Below are 20,695 nucleotides of genomic sequence, written 5' to 3'. Positions count from 1 at the left end.
TTTAATGATGCAGTAAAGATACGAAGTCAAGATTGACCCCGTACGCCTGCTAGATTTTTTTCATCAGAAAACGATATCAATTTCATTGATTGGTTGAATAAGCATCATTCGCTGACTACGTATTTTGCTCGTGATGTTTTTGATTGCGGGTCAAACTCACAACAGAGAGTCACAAACGGAAACCTGGATATTTCGAGCAAACTTTTGTAACAAAGCAAGTAAAACATTTGAGATGGTCAAGGTGCATGCTCGTTTGGTGTTGATTTTTAATGCTGCCAACGCCATGCATGGAGTGGCCCGCAGTTGAAATGCAATAAATATGAACCAAAGATGTTGTAATGAAGTGAAAATTGTAATATATGAAAAAGGTTCACAGTGTAGAACCTACCAAGGTTCTGTTGTGAACGCGAACCTCTAAATTTCCGAGGTTCACACACAGAACGCGAACGTGAACCTCGCGTTCACACCATCCCTAGCAAGTAGTTTCGAACAGTAACTTGATCAAAGAATCGCACACCTTTTGCAGTCGATGGCATCAGGTGGCTATATTCGAAATTACAAGGTGCATCTTCGCGGCCAATTCAAAATGAAAACATCACCACCTCAGCAAGCAGTAAAAGTAAGTAGAAGTAGAAGCAATTGGTTACTGACCAATTTTGAGTAGTATAAATGGCAACATTGACCACCTCTGGTCGAACGACAATGAACTTCGAAACACGAAGCAAACGTTTCCTTGGCTGAATGGTTTTTGAGAAATTGACATTTTTAACTGCCTCCGGCAGTCAATGAGCTCGTCGACTTCCAATACGTGTATGTATAAATAATGATGGTTCTATGCTTGTCTATTCTTGTCGTACCTTGACGGCGGCTGGATATAAAGCAGAAGCGATGCGAGATCGACCGACGTTATTTGATGTTTCTTGCCAAGGTGGCGTGTATTGATGTGTTCCACCGCTCCGAGGTCGACTCGAAAATCCAAGATGAAAGTTTCTCTTTGTGTAGGCCTGGCTCAAAATGGCACTTGACTTTAGATGACGAAACCTTGTGAATAAACAAAATACCGGAAAGTGAAATCTATCTCGTTGCATTTCAGCTCTTTAATATCAATATCAATATCTTTGCAAGACGATAAACAATAAACATGTCCAACTTAGTTCTGGGTCTAATCATAAATGCAGCTTTGTGGACGGATGCTACTGATTCTTCCGTCAAGAAAACGAACGTTGGTTTGCGATGCAGCACTGCACCCGGGTCTGTCTTATCCTCGCTGGTCGGCAAAGAAGACTTTTCGATCACATGTAGCGATGAGAGGTCAAGTGCCCAATCGGAAAAGTTGCGGGAATTAGATCGCAGACTGGTAGCGACTGAGAAAGAATTAAAATCAACCGTAAGGACTCAACTTCAATGTTGATTTCATCTTTCCCAGTCGCGAGATCTACTTTTCCTATGCTAAAGCGAAGCCTATGTTGTCTATGCAGAGTTTCTTGTTTTTTTTTCGCGCGGATTCTTAAATTGTTTCGTGAATCTTCGTGGACTAACATGTAAAAAATTATCAGTACTACCATGGACGATGGCATCTGTATTAATATTGTTACGGCCCACTGACGTGCGGTGAGGCTCATGGTTGGTGAGGCACTGACCCCTTCAGAGTCAAATCTACAAATTTACTAATCTAAAATGATAGGTTATTCAGTTGACTCGTTTCTTATTACATTAGCACTCTTCACACACACGATACGCAAGAAGCGACTATATATAATATATAAAGGTATGGATGGAAAATACATGAAAGCTCCATCAGTAAGGAAATGTTTTTGCTCTGGACTGCCCGTTGGCCGTCGTAACTACGATTAATACTACACCATCGGGTTGCGAAGTCGATAGTGCATTGTATTATCCCTATCCTTATTGTCACATGCGTTGACATTTTGTCAAAATTGATTATTCGTTTGAGATTGCTCTCATCCCTTATGCATGCACTCGGTCAACGATATTCAGTGAATAACTTCTGAGAAACTTACAAAGGTAGCAATTTCAAAATAGTAGAGGGATTCCACAATGAGAAATTTGCGATCACCTTAATATGCACATCAGTTGACAAAATGTCAACAATCAGATACAATAGGACAGTGGTTTTCAACCTTTTTTGTTTCACGGACCATTTTTTTGACTGTCACGGGCCCTCGCGGACCCCCTCAAGTTCTAGTTAAAATTTAACTCAATTATGGTGCTCCGTCATCTGCCTTGTGCAAATATGAACTGTAGGCTTGTGATAAACCGCAATAAAATGACTTTTATTGAAAATACCATCGTACTACTTATGTAGAAATTGGGTAGATTTTTTATTATTTCAAAGCTGATTTTGCAGCTGTAATTCTTGTCTTGAATATTCCGCGTCTTCGATTTGATATAAGTGCCGAAAATCCAGCTCCACAAAGATAGATTGAGGCTAATCTAATATTAATGCGTAAGACTTCCGACGACACTTTTGGTGTGATCGCAACATTTATAGCACCAATACGAAGATACATGTTTTAATGAACATATCACGTCCAGCCTAGTCATTTTTATCTAGCATGTCATCTTTAAGTTGTTCTGGAAGAGTATATTATGGGTATGTATATTACAGGATAAATATCTTTCGTGGCGAGGTTTCAATCCCTTCGTTCAAACAAATTACGAAAAATACTTCAGGAACTTTTATTTCAAACAACTGTTCACTAATTTGATGAGACTGACAACTTCAAATCGAAAAGATTTCGCAAACATTACGAAGTCACCCTGATTGACCTTGCTATCTCCATATTTTTATTTTTTCCACCGACCCCAAGAAAACGTTTCTAAACAGCAATATGTTTGTATCATTGAATTATTAGGTGTTTTCCCACGTAATGTTAGACTTGTACTACTTATCTTCATTTCTGGTTGGAGCTGTATATCCTTACGAAGTAGTTTGGCCTGGAAAAAACTTTTTTGCCTAAAAAACTCACAAATTTTTACATGACAAACTTTATTTTAACGAAATCTGGCCCTATGAAGATTTCCAGTAGTTACATTACGCATTAAGGTAGAAATAATTAAAAAAATTGTAGTGCACCGAAAAAAGCTTCCCTACATTATCGGGTAGAAAGTGTCTTTCCTTAAGTAGCTTGACAGGAATTGAGAAAGAACGTTCAACAGCAGCAGTTTTAGGCTGACAACACTGAAGTTGTGTGTGTGTACACTGCTGGTGACAAACCGTGTTGCTTCATTCTGGCATTGGTTTCTCTACAGCACAAGTTTTTATCAGGCACTTCTTGATATAAGAACCATGCAATGCCCACGCAGTCTTGCTTCAGTTGGGATATTACGTTACGTTGAGCATAATACCATGTTAACCTATTTGTTTCATTTGAATGTTTATGATTCACAAGGAGCAGACAATGGGCCGTCTACAATGGTAGTCCTATAAAGTAGGCGACACGCTGTAAAATTTCAAATGATAAGTTCACCGACAGTGCAAAATCTACGAAACAAACGAAATGCAGACTGGAAAATAGTTTTAACTTTGTAAAACATTTTTTACATTTTTTGACCTAACGCTACAATATTGACTTTTTTTTGACACGCCAAAAAAACGCCTTAGTTATCAATCATTTTGCAAATTGGAAGGTCTCGCGGACCCCCTGAAATTGCTTTGCGGACCCCCGGTTGAGAACCACTGCAATAGGAGTTTGGAATTTAATGTCACTATGGAGTGGCTGGCTATTGTCACAAAGTGATCAACAGCGCCTTGCGGAATGTTGCGCTTGCATCTATTGAACCACTGTTCTGAGTCGGAGTTAGATTATATAATCCAGTAAAATATTTCTGAACAGTTCTGTTGCGACTATTTGATACCCAATATCTTTGGCTACAGAAATCACAGGTCGCCCCCTCTTTAACAAAGTCTGGGCATGATATGTTTTCAGCTGTACCTTCTTTCGAACCATAGTAATTTATGATTGTATTTTGAGAGTCGTCATAAATTTCACATGCCTTACTATTCAGCAGCAGAAGACACGCCGGTCAATGTTGTTGCGGTAAAGTGCAGCCAGCCGGCAGTATAACCTACTATAAGCGTTGTGGAGACACGATACTTCAGTCGGGAACAATAGCCTACGAGCTTTTGCCGATTTCAGATGTAAAGTGTATTTTTTTGTCAGCTGAATGTAAGGATTTTTGCCGGTACGGTATATTGACGCAACCGCCTCGGCTTGATGCTGCTCCAGGAATTAAACTATTCTAGTAGTCGTTGGTACTCAAGTAGAAGTAGAAGTGACTTCGTGCCTTTCTAATCAAGTAGAACTGGAAGTATTAGAAATTACAAATTCGAATTTCCCCACTGTACACATTAATTTTATCTGCTGTCGCATTTCTACCGCGTGGCTCAGATAACAGTGACATGACTATTTTCAACCATCTCGGCTCCCAACATATGGGGCGCTGATTTCGGGCGAAGCTTTTTTCACCGTCGATCTTTTTGGCAGGGCAATTTTCGGAGAAGTATTTTGACCGAAACTTCCGCCATCATGTATATCGGTGTGTCCTGAAGCAAAATTTTGTTTTGACTGAGACAGTTCGGCCCTGATTAGCGGCATACACACATCCCAATTTAATCATTATCAATAATCTGACGCAGACCCTCTTAGCTCACAGCCTTTGCTACCTAACAACGAGGGGCTTCAACTTTTAATATATTATAAAAAGAAATATCCAATCAGCAAAAAACGATTACGAAACGGACTGAATCTTTCAAAACCACGTCTATGACAACAGGAGACTTCATAATGATTATGCTAAATCAACAGATAATATTCAAGAATTTTCGAATCTCTTCATTACATTCGCAAACCTTACTGTTTGGCGGGAGGATCATTTACTTTTTAATCGTGTAATTGATGTATCAACTGATTTGCTTTGAACGCAGGATTTAATTACTCAACTTTTTTGAATCCTTCATACGATTTTGAATGCTTGAGTGCTACTCGAGTACTCAACTCAAAGTCTAATATCGATTCAGAAGCGAATCCCACTCGGGTACCCGATTTTGTCCAGCCTCACTGATAAGTGCTATAAATTTTGTTTCCTAATTGTGTGTGTCCTTAAACGTCTACAAAACTGTGAACGTAATGGCATGTAACACAGTACCTATCAATTGTATCAACCTAAAAAGACCATAAATATCACAACTGTGGGCACATTTAATGAACTAAGGTTTGATGTGGTGGTGTGTTTGTGTATATAACAGGGGTGACCAACCTTTTTGCCATTCACGGCCCCATTTCGACTACTCATGTAGCTTACGGCCGCATTCCAGGGCATATAGTCTCAATGAACTAGCTGGACGCCCAATGCCCATGTTAGAGGGTTTATGTTCATTTCTGGTGAACTCCGGGCTAATCTATTCAATCATATAGGCTTGCTATACGCGCCGAAATCGCGAGTGGCCACTGGTAATGTTCTGGGACTGTACATTGTCATTTTCACATTCACTAATGAATTTCATGATTAATAATAGTAGTTTTACATAATACTATCAAACATTTATCCTTTGTCGGCCCATGGATGTGATCAGATTCAGCGGTAGAGTTGTTGGAGGGAGTGTATTCGAAAATTTAGGGCAAGTTATAAATGATGAGATGATGCATCTTCGTGTGGGCTGATTGTTATTATAGTCACTTTGTTGCATGGTGTTAATTCTTGACTTCCCATCAGGATTGTCGGTATAGTAATGAGTAGGCCTACACGATTCCGAGTTGGAATTTCCATATGGGGTGCATCTTTTTCCTCTGCTGTTCGAGCCTGTACTATGGGGCCTCTAATTGCAAAGGGCCCTACTACATCAAAACCGAAAAATGAAGTCAAATTGAATCGCACAGCTGCAGGTTGGCCACCTCTGGTATATAAAGTTTGGAAAAACTGATAAAATATGTAATTAATATGACCGCAATAATTAAGATTTATCGATCGCGATATCTATTTTACGTTATCGTTGGCTGGATCTAGAAAAATCAAAGCATATTTTAGATGGGCCAGATTGGACAAATGGTTACGAAGCAAATTCACATGCACAACGGCTGGTTGAAATCAAGAAATTTTCTTTTCAAAAACTTCGATACCTTTGCGGACTACAAAACCGCAAGAAGTCGGTGTCTGGGATTCGGTGGAAGACTCGCTACGCAGATCTTGAGACATTTTGAAACTGTGAGGTGAGAATGTTCGTCTGTTCCATATGTCAAAATATTATTCGCTACTACAGAGACAGAATTTGCCATCGAGAGTATGCGCCATACTGCCTAGGGATGATGTGGCAAGGTCCATGTTCACAAGAAACCTTGATAGGTTCGTCACTAGGAAACTTTTTGTAATACGTTCAAATATACGAGAAAGTATTTCACCTCAAAAATATTCGCAAAAACGAAAGCGTGATGTCCATCACCTTGTGTTCCACTAAAACAAGATGCATTTTGAAAAGGTTGACCGAGGTTGTGTACCTCATAAAGTGAACTCATTAGCACAGGATATAAGTAAACCGTAACTCGCATATATCTCGGCACCACATCTATTGGTGTCTGAGCTAGATTATTAAGCTTCGTCGGCATCCAGTACTTTTCTTTCCTCCACACTCTGAAGCAGTGATTCTAAACGCTGGATCAGTGGATGCGGCGCCAGCCAGGGGGAAATTTGGATTTTAAAGCGGGCGATATGTGGTCGCTGGGCTCAGGGGGCGGTATGGTGTCGCTGGAGAAAAAGCGTGTCACACCAAAAGGTCATCGCTTTGAATGGACTGCCGAATTACGCACTTTTCTTGTTTTGTGGTGTTGACTAAAAAAAAGTCATCACTTCGACTTTTTTTCTGCGCAGCTTAGATTTTCTCCGAGGAGAGACCGTGTCAGTACTGCGCAATTGCGCACGCGCGCAGCTTAGCGGGAACAGTGGATATAGAGACTATATATGACTATATAGTAGAACAATAGTTTTATATATCCCTGAGTTCTCATTGCAAATTGTCATTAGACAAAATCTGTCAAATCTCGAAATTATCGTGGCGCCCCTCGCGAAATATGTACCGACGATATTTTGAAATATCTTTCCATGAAGGTAGTGGTTTATTGAAATTAATTTAAAATGAATTAACGCTAAAACACTCCCAAGCGCGGGTTATTTTCGAACTTCGTATTATATCATACAGTGGACAGCCTACCGAAATCGAGGAAATAGGCCCTGTCTCACTCTTGAAAGTGAGAGCCTTTTAAATTAAATTAAACATTAAAAATGCTTTTAAGCTTTTTGGTCAAAATGATGAACTATAAAAATACTTTTATTTGATAGCTACAAAATTAAATCGTCAGCATATTTATTCATCGTATCCTAAACTTTAAACGTTCATGTGGCGTTGTGGGTCACAACACTAAACAGTAACAGGGTGCAGTACTAAAGTCAATTTGAGCAAAAATCTCCACCATAGTCTCAGTTGATAATTACTAGTCACATAAAGCAATTAAAAAAAACAATGCAATTAACTCGCCTGTATTGCCAAATGCCAATGACAGAGGTCAATTCACAATTTTGCAAAAAAAATACAGCGCGAAACCAAAGGTGAGACACAGACGGGCCAAGCATCACTTGTGATAGCGCGATCCATCATAGATAGAATAACTGGTATTGACCGAATGCTATTGTCGAACTGATTTCAAAAATCCAAATATTAATAATGTAGGAGCACCAGAACCCCCTCAAGGTCGTAAAGAAATATAATATTCGTCCTTGTTACGTGCAATGACTATGACAGCGCAGAGAAACAATAACCAGATGAGGAACAGATGGTTTGCCTCACTCATTATTGTTAACCATCCGACAATTGCAGCGCAGTGATATAATGAGATATCGACTTCGCGAACTAACGATGTAAAATGAATCGCGTAGTTGCGATGGCCAACATGCTGTACAGAGCAGATGCATTCCCTTACTGACGGAGCTGTTATGTATTTTCGATCCACACCCCCTTCAATTGTGTATCAGCTATGATTTTGGGTTTATATAATTGTAACTATGACTCCAAAGCGGCCAGCGCCTCATCAACCATGAATCTCACCGCACATCACCGGGTCCCTCTGTAGAAGTTCGAAATAGGACATATATACATCTATATCTGTCGACTCCCTATATTTTAACGTCTGTAATGAAGACAATGGGAAGAGGGTGAAGTCAGTTTAGGATATTCGGATTAAGAATTGGCTATTGAAAATATTTCAGATATGATTGAAAATACGGTGACCTTATATGGGGTTTTGTTTTGTTGCTTTGTGTGACTACTGAATTAACAGAAAAACTGGTATAAACCGTAGAAAGATCCTCAGATTGAATTTTATTTTGGAAAAGTTGATCGAATTCTACACCCAATTCTTAACTTTAACCTGTATGTATTCGAACAAAGCAGCCCGCTTTATCTAACGTATATACAAGGTTTTAAATTACAGAACTAAACTGAATCATTCTTAATGGCACGATGAATGAATTCACCAACAGGTGACCATAGTATTATAGTTGTAAGTAACAACGCAGGCTCTACGGCAGTGCTTCCCTGCCGGTGGGTCGCGGAGCTATTTCAGGTGGGTGGCAAAGATTTTCAAAATATCACAGTTTCCTATTCAATATGGCAAGCACCTTATCTTCTCGCGATTAGTCGAGAAAATACACGTTCTTATCCTCTAAGGTTGTGTGTTGTAAGTTGTGAACTTGTGACCAGGGCCGAAGCCACATTTTTCAGCTCATCTCGCCCAAATAAACACTGATCTTGGGTGCAATCGATGTAACTTCCGTGGCCTTACTATGCATCTGGTCGTTAAATGATTTGAATGAATTATGTCAATAATATTAGTTCTTCCATATATTACTATATAATTTCGATCCTCTCTCCGCACAAATGGTCAGAGTTAGCGATATAGCTGATGGAGAATGATGACTCAAATTGCCTCGCGGGTCTGATTCGAACTTTTTGATCGCTCGCGGTCCAGACCAGTCAAATGATTCCAAAATTTTACCTCATGTCATGACCTTTTCACTTTATTATCATGCATATATCTTACATTATATCATGGATCAGAGGGGTTCTATTCTAGCTACACTCAATTCGCAAATTTATTTGTTTTTTAAAAATAAAATCACGATCCTGGTTTTTCTGAAGGTCAGAGACATTTCGAGTCGGAAGTAATACAGAAGTGCGACCGCAGATATTTGAACTTTTTTTGTATAAATAATATATTCTTCATGTAGCGTGCATATGACGGTTTCGCATTGGCGTTTTTGCTGCTGTGAATAACTGCTTTTTCGTCCATTTCCCCATTAAACTCCGAACTCAGAGTGCAGCACCTCGAAATTTATCGTCAATGTTATCGACATGTTCCTAATGGTGACTAGAGTGAAACCATACGACACCCTTGTCGGGTGGATGCAATGTGGCCTATGAACATATGCTTTACATTTCTTGCATTGGGGAAATATTTGATGATATCATTTCCTACAAAAGTATTTCAACATTTGTTACAAATGTTCTGAATAATACTGTAAGCATTTTTCAATGTACTCAGAATGGCTTCACAGGCCGGATGAAATCGTCTAGTGGGCCGTATGTTTGACACCCCTGTTGTACATAGTTAAGTCATGTTCATGGCACACCGATAAGATTATTTATCAGCATAATGCCTGTGCGCACTGCACCACTGAGCTATATAAACATCGTACACCCGGTGGTTGCCAACCTTTTATGGTCGTGACTCCATTTCCAATTTGAAAATGTTCCGCGTCCCAACTCAAAAGTTGATGAGCTGATTACTAATGAAAGGTCGATGCCTTTTCCCAGACTTACTCACGGCCTGTTTTGGAAGCTGATTACGTTCAAAATCTTTGAGAACCCCGGAATGAAGGCAAACCACCCCCAGGTTTAGAACCACTATCTTTGAATAAATCATCCAAACGGCCTATTAAACCGACTATATGAATATACTGTTATCTTGTAATTGTAATTGCGATTACAATTACACTAATTTTGGTAAATGAATCTTATTTACATTTTATTTTTGATCGCAGTTTTTACGAGTGTAGCAGTCTCCATATTATATTATCGCATAACCATTTTATGCGATACTATAAATCGCGCGGAGCGCGAAGAAAAATTTCATGTAGCATAAATCTACCCAAAAATAATATTCTTTGTTGATTTACGAAAATATTATGACCTTACTTCAAGCCTTCAAAATTCCGGACATTTGGGCATATTTTAGAAATTCCTCCCGGACGCAGTTTTGACAGTGAAATTCCGGACACATCCGGGAAATTCCGGACGTATTGCAACCCTAGCCTATAAACCTGTTATTTTGATCAAATGGCGTTTCCTTTTTTTCCTATCAATCTCGACTCGGAGTCCAGCATGCTTGTTTCCCAGATAAGATCACATAAAAGAGAAAATATTAGTTAGCAACGTTGACATATATATGCACACTTCCAGGTTTATAATTTCCGCCAACTATATTTCGTCCCAACCGAGAAGGCCCTGGATCGGATATGACGACATTGCGACGGAAGGTCAATGGGTGTGGGCTGATAGAGGAGCTACTAATGTACAGACAACCGAATGGAATACCAACGAACCAAATTCATACGAAGGAAAAAACGAAGATTGCGCTCACCTTGTTGGTAACTCCAGATACGTGGTGTTGATGAATGATCAGTCTTGCGAAGAAAGACAGTCTTACATCTGTGAGATCGACTTGGATGACTTTTGATTCGTTAAAGCATTTCGCGACGGCCACCTACCTTTGTGGCAGCTATGCTCTATAATGCTCCTTGCGGCAGTTATTGTAGTGATGCCTCGTGTTGTATCTGGCTCTTTGGCCTCTAGACGCTTCAGCGATCGGACGCCTAATAAAGTCTCTGCAGCATGTGTTGTATAGTGGGTGATCAACTACGGACGGAGGACATTTACACCTTTACGGAATTGATGTATGAATATATAATACAGTTGTTGAAAAAACAATTCGTTTCAAATGCATAACTATACAGTGATGGGTTTCGATATCAGGGCTTGCTTTCGGCGCGTTCGGGAGCTCCTGTTGATAGAGAGACAGCACTCAGTTCTGTAAGTACAGCTGGAAGTTAGAACTAAACATTTCAGTCGATATGAATTCATCCTGGAATGCACGGCAATCAACGGCGAAACGACCCTATTAATCTTTATAATAATCAACAAAATAATTACATGCTTCATGATAACTAGGGACATTTTTTTGACATGTCAAAATAAGTCAAAATTTTGTCAAAATTAAAAAATCAAAATTTATTTGCAACCTGATTTTCGTTTTATTGTAGATGTTTGCACTATCGGTGAATTTATAGTATTTGACATTTCACAGCTAGAAGCCTACTAGGCTTACCGTTGTCTGTGGCCCAGCGTCTGGTCATTATGAATCATAAACTGTCAGATGAATCAAATAGGTTGGCATCGTGTTATGCTCAACGTACCGCAATATCCTAACTGAAGCAAGGCTTGGTGTGCATTGGTTCTTATATCAAGAAGCGCATAATACAAATTGTGATGTAGACAGCATTGTCAGAATGAAGCAACACGGTGTGTCACTAGCAGTGTACGCACAATTTCAGTGTTGCCAGCCAAAAACTGCTGTATGAACGTTCTTTTTATATTCATGGCAAGCTACTAAGGAAGGTGGACACTTTCTATCCAAGAATGTAGGAAAGTATCTTTCGTCGTACTACAACAAATTTTAATTGTTTTTACCGTAATGCGTGATGTAACTACTGGAATTCTTCATAGGTCCAGATTTCGTTAAAACAAAGTTGTTTCATGGAAAAATTCGTCAGTTTTTAAGTCAAAAAAGTTTTCTCAGGCCAAACTACTCCGTAAGGACAGACAGTTCCAACCAGAAATGAAGATAGGTAGTACAATTCTAACATTATGTGCTAAAACACCTAATTTGCATACATGAGGTCAAAATCTTGTCAAAGTCAGATTTTTTAAGGTAGAAAATGTCAAAAGTTTGATTTTTGAGGTCAAATCTTTCGTTTGATGATAACGTGTTGAAGTAATTTGCATATCGTTATAAAATTGAAAACCATCGTTTGTAGCATTTTACACCCCTATTTTAGCCAACGAATAGGGCATAATATGACTTTCAGGATTGGGCGACGCCGATTAGGAAAGAATGACAGTGAGAATTTTAGATGCTTAGTGGTTCCCGACCTTTTTACCTTGGGGACCGGTAACAAAAACAAATTTTGCGAGCTGGCGAACTTTACAAAGCCAAGAGTAATGAACTACTACCAATGGATGCAACTCGAAAGCTAACATTGTAAACTTCAACTTTTCTGCTGTCTTTTAGATATATTTTGTTATATTTCTGTAAATTGAAGTCCTGTTACAACCACAAACTTCATTTAGACTGCATGGTTTATTTTGAAAATACTGAGGCGTCGCTGTTTGGTGATGTATGCATTACTGATATACTCAACACGAGGCCAGACGTCATTATGTCCGGGACCGAACAATCACATTGTCAGCCCCCCCCCCAAAAAAAGCTGGCCTTCTGCCCCCATAAAGGGCCTTCGTGCCCCACTTCGCCTCTCCACGGGAAATCGCTGATGTAATAAGTTTAATGTCTTTGTCAAGCCTTATTAACAGCGTGAACACAGCGTGTGTGTTTTCACGACAGCTTCTAAAGCATGTGTCGTCACACATACTCAACGCAAGTTTGAAATATTACGCAATATTCGAAATAAATTACTCCGAGATAGATATGTTGCTGTTTCCAAGGTCCAGATATGTTTCTCTTTCTAAGTCTGAAAGAACTTTTAAAATCTACTCTTCCTCCTTTTTACATCACCTAGGCCAGGGGTTCTCAAAGGGTGGGCCATGGCCCACTGGTGGGCCACAGAGCATTTTGAGGTGGGCCACAGAGCTATTTAGAATTTCAGAATTGTTGTAAGTTTGGTAATATTTCTTATGTTATTCGATCGCTGAAAATATATTCGTATTATCTAATTGTACGTAGGCTACATAAAGCTTTTCATCCGACTATGATTAGACGTAGTGGCGCGTATGAAGTCAACATTTACAAATCCTAAACGTTACGGAAAAACGGTGGCTTTTGCTAATGGCTATGACAACCTACGTCTTACAGCAACTAAAATAATTTCAAGCGTATAATAATTGGAAGATAATGCTGAAGTAACCAAGTATTCCGGCAGGGTCATATGTCGTATGCCGTTAAAAGGGGTATGCAATGAACTCGCAATGAAGTGCAATTGATGTACAGATTTACTGTACTTGTAAGCTAAAAATCGCCATAATTGCAAATTATTAGTAACTTTTTGCGAAGGTATACTGCACCACCTCAAGGAATCTTAATGGATTGAGGATTTATCGGAGCGCATTAATCTTTGAAGTCGGTTTAAAATGTCCGGCCTGGAAATCATTGTACATAATGAAAGAGTCACAGGAATTGATTGTATCATTGGATTGAATATTCTGACATCGCAACTTCAGTTGTTTTGGTACAAGACGTACAAAGTATATCATGCGTATTGAAAAATCTTTCTTCACTTCCCTGTAGTACCCCATTCACCAGTGAATTGTTCGATGCTGGCCCAGAATGATTATAATATTCCCCAGCCCCACAATAGTATCACTGAAGTCCCAATCACACAGTGCAGGGATCTGATCATTGTGCTTCGCGACGCGAATGGAGCAGGGGACGAAAATAATCTACTTAGGAGTTTTAGCATATGATATAGCAGGGCCGTAACTGCCACACCCACACCCCCAATTGGGGGAGCTCGAAGGAGCCCAAGATTATCTCGTTGGTCGTTTGTTGGTAGATATTTATTCAAGTTGAAATTCGCTTCGCGCGATTCCATATCCCGGGAGATCGAGATTTAAATATCATCAGTTAGAGAAAAATGCGCATATTCTAGAGAAATAGCCATATGGGCGCTGTCCATGACCACGCAATAAACAGGATTATGACTCTAAGAGATCAGGTGGGCCACAGCACATTTTTAATCCGGAAAATGGGCCATGGCCCAGAAAGGGCTGAGAACCCCTGGCCTAGGCCAAGGTGGGTGTCTGATTCCATAGAATACTCCAAGTCGCTTCGACACCTTCCTATCTTTTCATTGTATCGCGTTTTGTGGTGTATTGAACTGATAGAAATTGGTAATAAAACAAAACAAAATGGGCCGTGCTATAAGTCGGCAGCTCGGAATAAAAATGAAGAAAATCAGTATCGTGTAAATGACCATAGCGTTGGACAAACACCACGAATACCACAAAACAATTGTCGAGAGTATGGGAACCAATATGACGGATATATTTCCTTCCGGAAAAATTACATGTGGCAACTATATAAAACATACCCAGGACACACGTAATAATCACCCAAATAAACACGTAGTAATTAGCACGCCAAATTAAGAGGTGTGGCGAAACATTTTAAAATCGAAATTTGGGATCGCGATCAAAAACAAATTTGGGAAGCAAGTATTGCTAAACGCCGCCGAAGACCGTTCGGCTGCTTTAATCTGAGGGCGTGCAATTGTATTTCGAGGCCATATTTTCCGCCCGCGACGGGACACATGAAACATGAAGTTTTGACCTACATGCGGTTGCAGCCAAAGTGCGGTGCTCAAAACGCAGGATAAATTCGATAACACCTTGGCCCAACATGACCGTTGCTGGTTGAACAAAACCTTCAATATGGATATGCCTGGTCTTCGAAATGGTCGGCACCGATAAGTCTCGTCATTGCAATCTGAGCCCCGCAGTACAAACGGGGCCCGCAGAGGAAAATAATTCACTCCGATTTGAAATCACGTGATGCGTCACACTTGTTTCATAGAACTGCATTGTGTACATCTGGTTGTCTGCGCATTCTCTAGTTCAAACCTGCCCGTAAATACGTAGCATATAATCACAATAAAACTACATTCATGTCGATGCGTGAGGCTTGGGTATCGAAATGAAATGAAACGAAACTCAGATTTGGGTAGTGGTCTGAAAGTTCAAGAACCGCTGCTTTTGGGTTTAATGTGTCTTCTAGAGCGTCACAGCATGTTCAATGTCGAGACTAAACAAACATCTTAAAACCCAGGCATATTTATTTCTATTATGAAGTATCACGCACTTCAGGGTTCGGTATGAGCTGTCAATAACAGTCTCCATTTTGTCTAGGCAAGTGGTTCTCAACCTTTTTCACTTTGCGGAATGGTAATATTTCAAAAAATATTTGGCGGACTGGTGAACTTTCAAAAATTGAAATCAACCCAAAATGTAAAGTATGGAACCGTTTTTTCAAGTATATGGTTCTACAGAGTGACAATCAGATCGTAATCCACAATATCAGGACCGAAAAAGCATTTCGTGAGTCCACCCCCACAAACATTGGTCTTGGGCCCCCACAGGTTGAAAAGCCAAACTTCCGGAGGTTGCGAGGCCGAATCCGGTCTTCCATCGATCATCCGCTCCAGCTTTGCGCCTGGTGTCATCTGTCTGTCAGTTCAAACGCCGCGGGCAGCTTGCAGCAGGGCATAGTATGGTATGGAAGTATGGTATGGTATGGATCGATATTTTGGTATGGAATATGGAACAATGCAAGTATGGTATGGAATGGAAGATTTTAATCTATTGTATGGAACGACATTTCCATACTTCCATACTTTGGTGTTTTATACATTTTATCGTGATCTGTGCAAGCTTCATGAAGCGTACGTTGTTCGCTGTTCACGGAATACGATCGCTTTTGTTATGTGTGAACGTGAACTATTGCAGTGCTCTTCAACCGGGGTTGTCGTACACCCTAGGGTGTACCAGAATTTTCAAAGGGTGCACCACTCGGATGGTGTGTACAGGGGTGTACCAGATCCACATTATGATGAGCCGATGATACGATGACTATAGCTATCACAAAAATACGCCAGTTTATGCTTCAATACAGAATGACTGGATGTGCAATATCGTACAATGTGATGTCATAACCAAATGTTTCTAATCATTCAACCTTTGGTAATGGACTTATTACTTCCTTTTCGAGTAGAGCAGGGTGGAGTTAGCATGTGTTCAGCTTGCGATATCTGTCTGATGATTCTCGAGGAAACCACCGCTAAATCTCGGACATTTTGAATTGGTGCTTCCTGCGGCCAGCTTGCGAATAGCGCAGAACACATGCTTACGCAGCCACGGGGTCGAGTTTGCGAACAACTGCGTTAGATGGTGGTCCAGTAACCTAGAGCCCTTATTCGTATTTATCATTTACTATACGTTGCAGCCTTGCTCAAATGTCCATCCTTATTTCGGCTAGGCCAGAGGTGCTCAACCTGCGGACGTATACGGCCTCATTCAGCCGCATAACCATAATTTTGCGACATTCTACACATATTTAAATTAGCGTGTTTTGGCAACCATTATGCAACCAATTGTTGCTGGTTCTATAGTCTCGGCTCTGCCATGTTTCTATGCGTCGGATGTTTATCTAGGCTCCTCGTCGCCGACCCCCTGTTAACGTAGCGTCTTGAAAAGCCCAGAAGAAGAGTAAACCGAGCTTCAAAGTCAGCAGCAGAGTCCTGAAAGTGGACGCACGTTAGCGAGAGAGAATGAAGAATGGGAGTGCGCGTGCAAGCGAAAGTCGTCCTCATTACCCAAAGCAAAAATACTAAACTTTAGGAAATGCACTGTCGTGGCGCACAAATTCTAAACAGGCGATTATCACCACTGTCATTGATGTGTAATAAAAATATTAAGTTGATTAATCAAGGAGTATAGCAGACATGGCGATGCTCATTTGAAAACGCAGTTTTCAAATACAAATTGTCGTGCTGATCTACGGCGCGAAATGAACTGTTGTTGATGTGACATCCACAATTACAACTCTAACTACAAACAACGCCATAGCTAACCCCACGTTCTTGATTGGTAAGTATAGCTCTGTGTAGTACCGGCGATAAAATGTATGCGTGTAGCGCAACGTCATGTTACCACCGAATACTTTTAGAATTGAGAAGTCGATAAGTATATAGATTTTCGGAATCAGAGTGACAGTCACATTCGATTAATATCAGTTATAATAAATTCTAAGCTACTTATACGACGAATTGTGTTATCAACGGTGAGTCTTGGCCCGTCTGTGCCTTACCACTCGTTTCGAGCTTTATTTTCGAACAATAAATACCAGTTTTTACAGAGAAAATATGCCGCACACGATGAATCCCATGTATAGTGAGTTCGAATTACTGCTACCATGATGTCCTGAACTTTCGATTGTGACGTAACAGTTGATTGTCATGTATGGCTCTTTGGGAATTGAGATGAAAAAAATAGGGCCAATATGGCTCTTCGGACAAAAAAGGTTCCTGACCACTGCCATACAGGCACCGCCACGTCTGCTTCTCTCTGATCAATAAACACGCGGTGTAATCCCTAATTAAGATATCAAGACGTTCGATAAGCCCGGTACCCCAAATCTTCCAAGATATCAATTCATTAGCGTTGAGTAGGTGACGAGATAGCGTCGTTGTTCAACTGTGTGGATAAATTAATCTCGATATTGAATTCATGCACCCAGCGTCCTCTACGAAATTTGAAAAGTGGCCCGCGAACGCGGCACGTTTTGATTTGGCGACCCCTGGCATAAGCGGTTTCTTGGGAAAGCCTAGAAGTGTGCCGTGCTACAAGTCGGCGGTTACGGAATCAAAAATAAGAAATATCAGCCTGGTGTAAATGACCATTGTAGTCGACAAATACCATGATTACCACAAACGACATTAGGGTTGAGTACATCGTAAATGCCGATAATGCAAGTCTTCTCGCTTCGACGAACTTACGCATAAGCTCCACTCTCTCGCGCTGCGAATACACGTATATAATAACTTACAGTCACTAAAATTCGACCTAGTAAGCAAGTAGTGGGGAATCTCGGCTGACTGGAGCCACGGGCCACATTATCATGTATTACGGAAAACTGTCCGCGGGTCGGGTCCGGCCCGCGGGCCGTATGTTGCCCGCCCCTGGTGAAGACCCTCAATACAACCGATGACAAAATCAAACATATAGCATCAATCCTTGTTAACTCATTTCTACCGGGACTTCCGGCATCAAGGTATGCGTGCAAAATTTCAATTATTCAGCCACTAGTAACAACGGACATTTGGCATGAGCAAACGCATGTCTTTGAATACGCGGTCACTATCAACAAGTATAATTATTCACACGTTTATAAGCTGCTGCGGATATAATATGTCATCAATTAAGTATCTATATGCAAATAATATTAAGCCGTTGATTTAAAATCGGTTAGCGTCAATTACCGCTACACCCTGATGACAGAACCTTCACAGCATTTGCCGCTTGCGGTTAGCTGTACCAATTTTGTTGGGATACCATATTTGCAAAGTCTCAATCACTATGACAAGGTCAGCTCATCAAAATAGAGTGAGGTAAAGGAGAACTACGTTGCCCCTTCCATCAAAGTATTATATGTTACCAGTCGATCCATGTGTGACGCGTTTGATTTTAGTCTTTATCAAGTTCTTCTTTTAAGTGCAGCTAGTTACTAGGGTCGCAAAAGAAAATGGATGAATTTATGCATTCTGCAAATCGGTGAAACTATATTTGTACATAACGTAAAGCAGAGGTGGCCAACCATCGGCCGCAGAAGGAAATTTGTGCGGCCGTGAACACGTAATTCAATTAGTATGTGTTGGCGGCCGTCGACATACAATATGAATTTAAGAATTGACTCGCGATTTCTTAATATATTTTATTGAATCTTAAAAAAAAATTTGCGATTGGCGCGATTCAATGTGACTTCATTTTTCGATTTTAACATAGTAGGACCCTTTGCAATTAGAGCCCCGCAATACAGATTCATACAGCAGAGGAAAATGATGCACCCCATATAGAAATACCAACTCGGAATCCTGTACTCCTCACTATACCGACAATCCTGATGGGAAGTCAAAAATACCAGCATGCAACAAAGTGACTAATAACAATTGGCCCGCCCGCGGACGCTTCATCATTTATAACTTGCCCTACATTTTCGAAAACACCCCTTCCATGAAATCTACGCGTGAATCTGATCACATCCATGAGCTGAGAAAGGATAAATGTTTGATAGTAATATGTGAAACTACTAATATTAATCACGATATTCATTAGTGAATCCAAACAAAATTGCACTTAGCGCGACAATGTCCAGACCCAGAACATGACCAGTGACCACTCGCGATTTCGGTGCTTATAGCAAACCCATATCATTAAATAGATTAGTCCGGATTTCACCAGAAATGAAGATAGACACTGTAAAATGGGGATTTGGTGTCCAGCCAGTTTATTACGACTATGCCCCGGAATGCGGCCGTAGGCTAAATGAATAGTCGAAATGCGGCCGTGAATGGAAAAAAAGGTTGGCCATCCTGATGTAAAGGATTCATATTCAGGGATCAGCAGATCTGGCAGAATCTTTCCACAAATGCAAATAACTTTGACCTGCGCGTGTTATGGGTCGGTGACAAATGTTTTCTGTTTTGGGGGCTATAAAATAAATTTCGATCTACGAATACATTTTCTTTGTAACCTTCGACGCGAAAAAGCCAGCAATCACTTTTAATCTGAAGTTTGATAAAACGGCTATCAATGGAGAGCTGCTGCTGTACTGATCACGAAAATACAACTTTTATTCTGCTCATGGAACCTCCAAAATCATCCTCGAGTGTTGCATTGTGATCGAGTTTGGCATTTGTGACGCAGCAATGCTGTCTGGCTCTATCTCCCGAGCTGCAGTCTCGTTTTGTCATGCAGAATTGTTACGTCACAATGACAAACTCGATCACAATGCAACATCCGTGATTGATTTGGAGAATTCCAGGGCCATGAGCCATGAAAAATTTATATGTTCATAATCACTACAGCGGAAGCTTTCAATCAATACCCGTTTTGTCTAATTTAGCGCTCGGCGAGCCAGTCAAAAGGGCCGCAAAATTGCCTTTATCTAAATGAAAAGTATGACGTAGCCCAAATGCAGTGATTCGTTCAATATCGATGTGCCCACATCATTTGGGACACTATAGTGGAATCATCGAAAGTGACTATGGAACGGCAACTCACATTTTCCAATGTTATGTCGAGCTTGACGGCTTCTAGCAGTTTTGTTCAATCGTTGTGTTACGAACTGATGTTATATTCGTCCTCAGCAACCTTAAACACCCCAGTGAATACTATTGCTCTGTCAACAAAATTTATCATTTGTAGACCAGTGCTATAGGCTTACAAAAATTGAGGCAACAACAAGTGACATAACGATGGGAGCGCGTGATGGCGTCACATTGACGGCTACGTCGGGTGCATTCACATCAGGAGCGGTCGTATCAGGAGAGGTAGTCGTCATCGAGGTGGTGATTTCGACTGAGGTCATTTCGGTAGAGTTCGCAGTGGTGGCTGCAGTTGTTGTAGTTGTAGTTGTAGTTGTTGTAGTTGTAGTTGAAGTCCCACCGTCCGTAGATTGGTTGCTTGGATCTAGAAAAAAGTAGATGCTTAAATTCTACAGGGCGTTTGCTTCCAACGAATTCTACAACTCACTCAAAACGATGGCGCCGACAATAAGGCCGACAA

The 20,695-nt window shown here is 40.5% G+C and overlaps 1 protein-coding gene across 1 annotated transcript; it reads left to right on the top strand.

Moving 5' to 3' along the window:
- Window positions 1-1,107: 1,107 nt before the first annotated feature.
- Window positions 1,108-10,961, top strand: LOC145437330 (C-type lectin LmsL-like). The gene is made up of 3 exons (XM_080314536.1): window positions 1,108-1,387; window positions 6,049-6,230; window positions 10,529-10,961. Exons 1-3 carry the CDS (start codon window positions 1,142-1,144, stop codon window positions 10,803-10,805), a joined length of 705 nt encoding a protein of 234 aa, XP_080170662.1. The 5' UTR covers window positions 1,108-1,141; the 3' UTR covers window positions 10,806-10,961.
- Window positions 10,962-20,695: the final 9,734 nt, after the last annotated feature.

Source organism: Botryllus schlosseri, chromosome 4, assembly GCF_051294905.1.
Source record: "Botryllus schlosseri isolate E-star chromosome 4, Bs_hap1, whole genome shotgun sequence".
Lineage (NCBI taxonomy): Eukaryota > Metazoa > Chordata > Ascidiacea > Stolidobranchia > Styelidae > Botryllus > Botryllus schlosseri.
The sequence above is the reverse complement of the archived record's forward strand: the minus strand, read 5'-3'. Positions and strand labels throughout refer to the sequence as shown.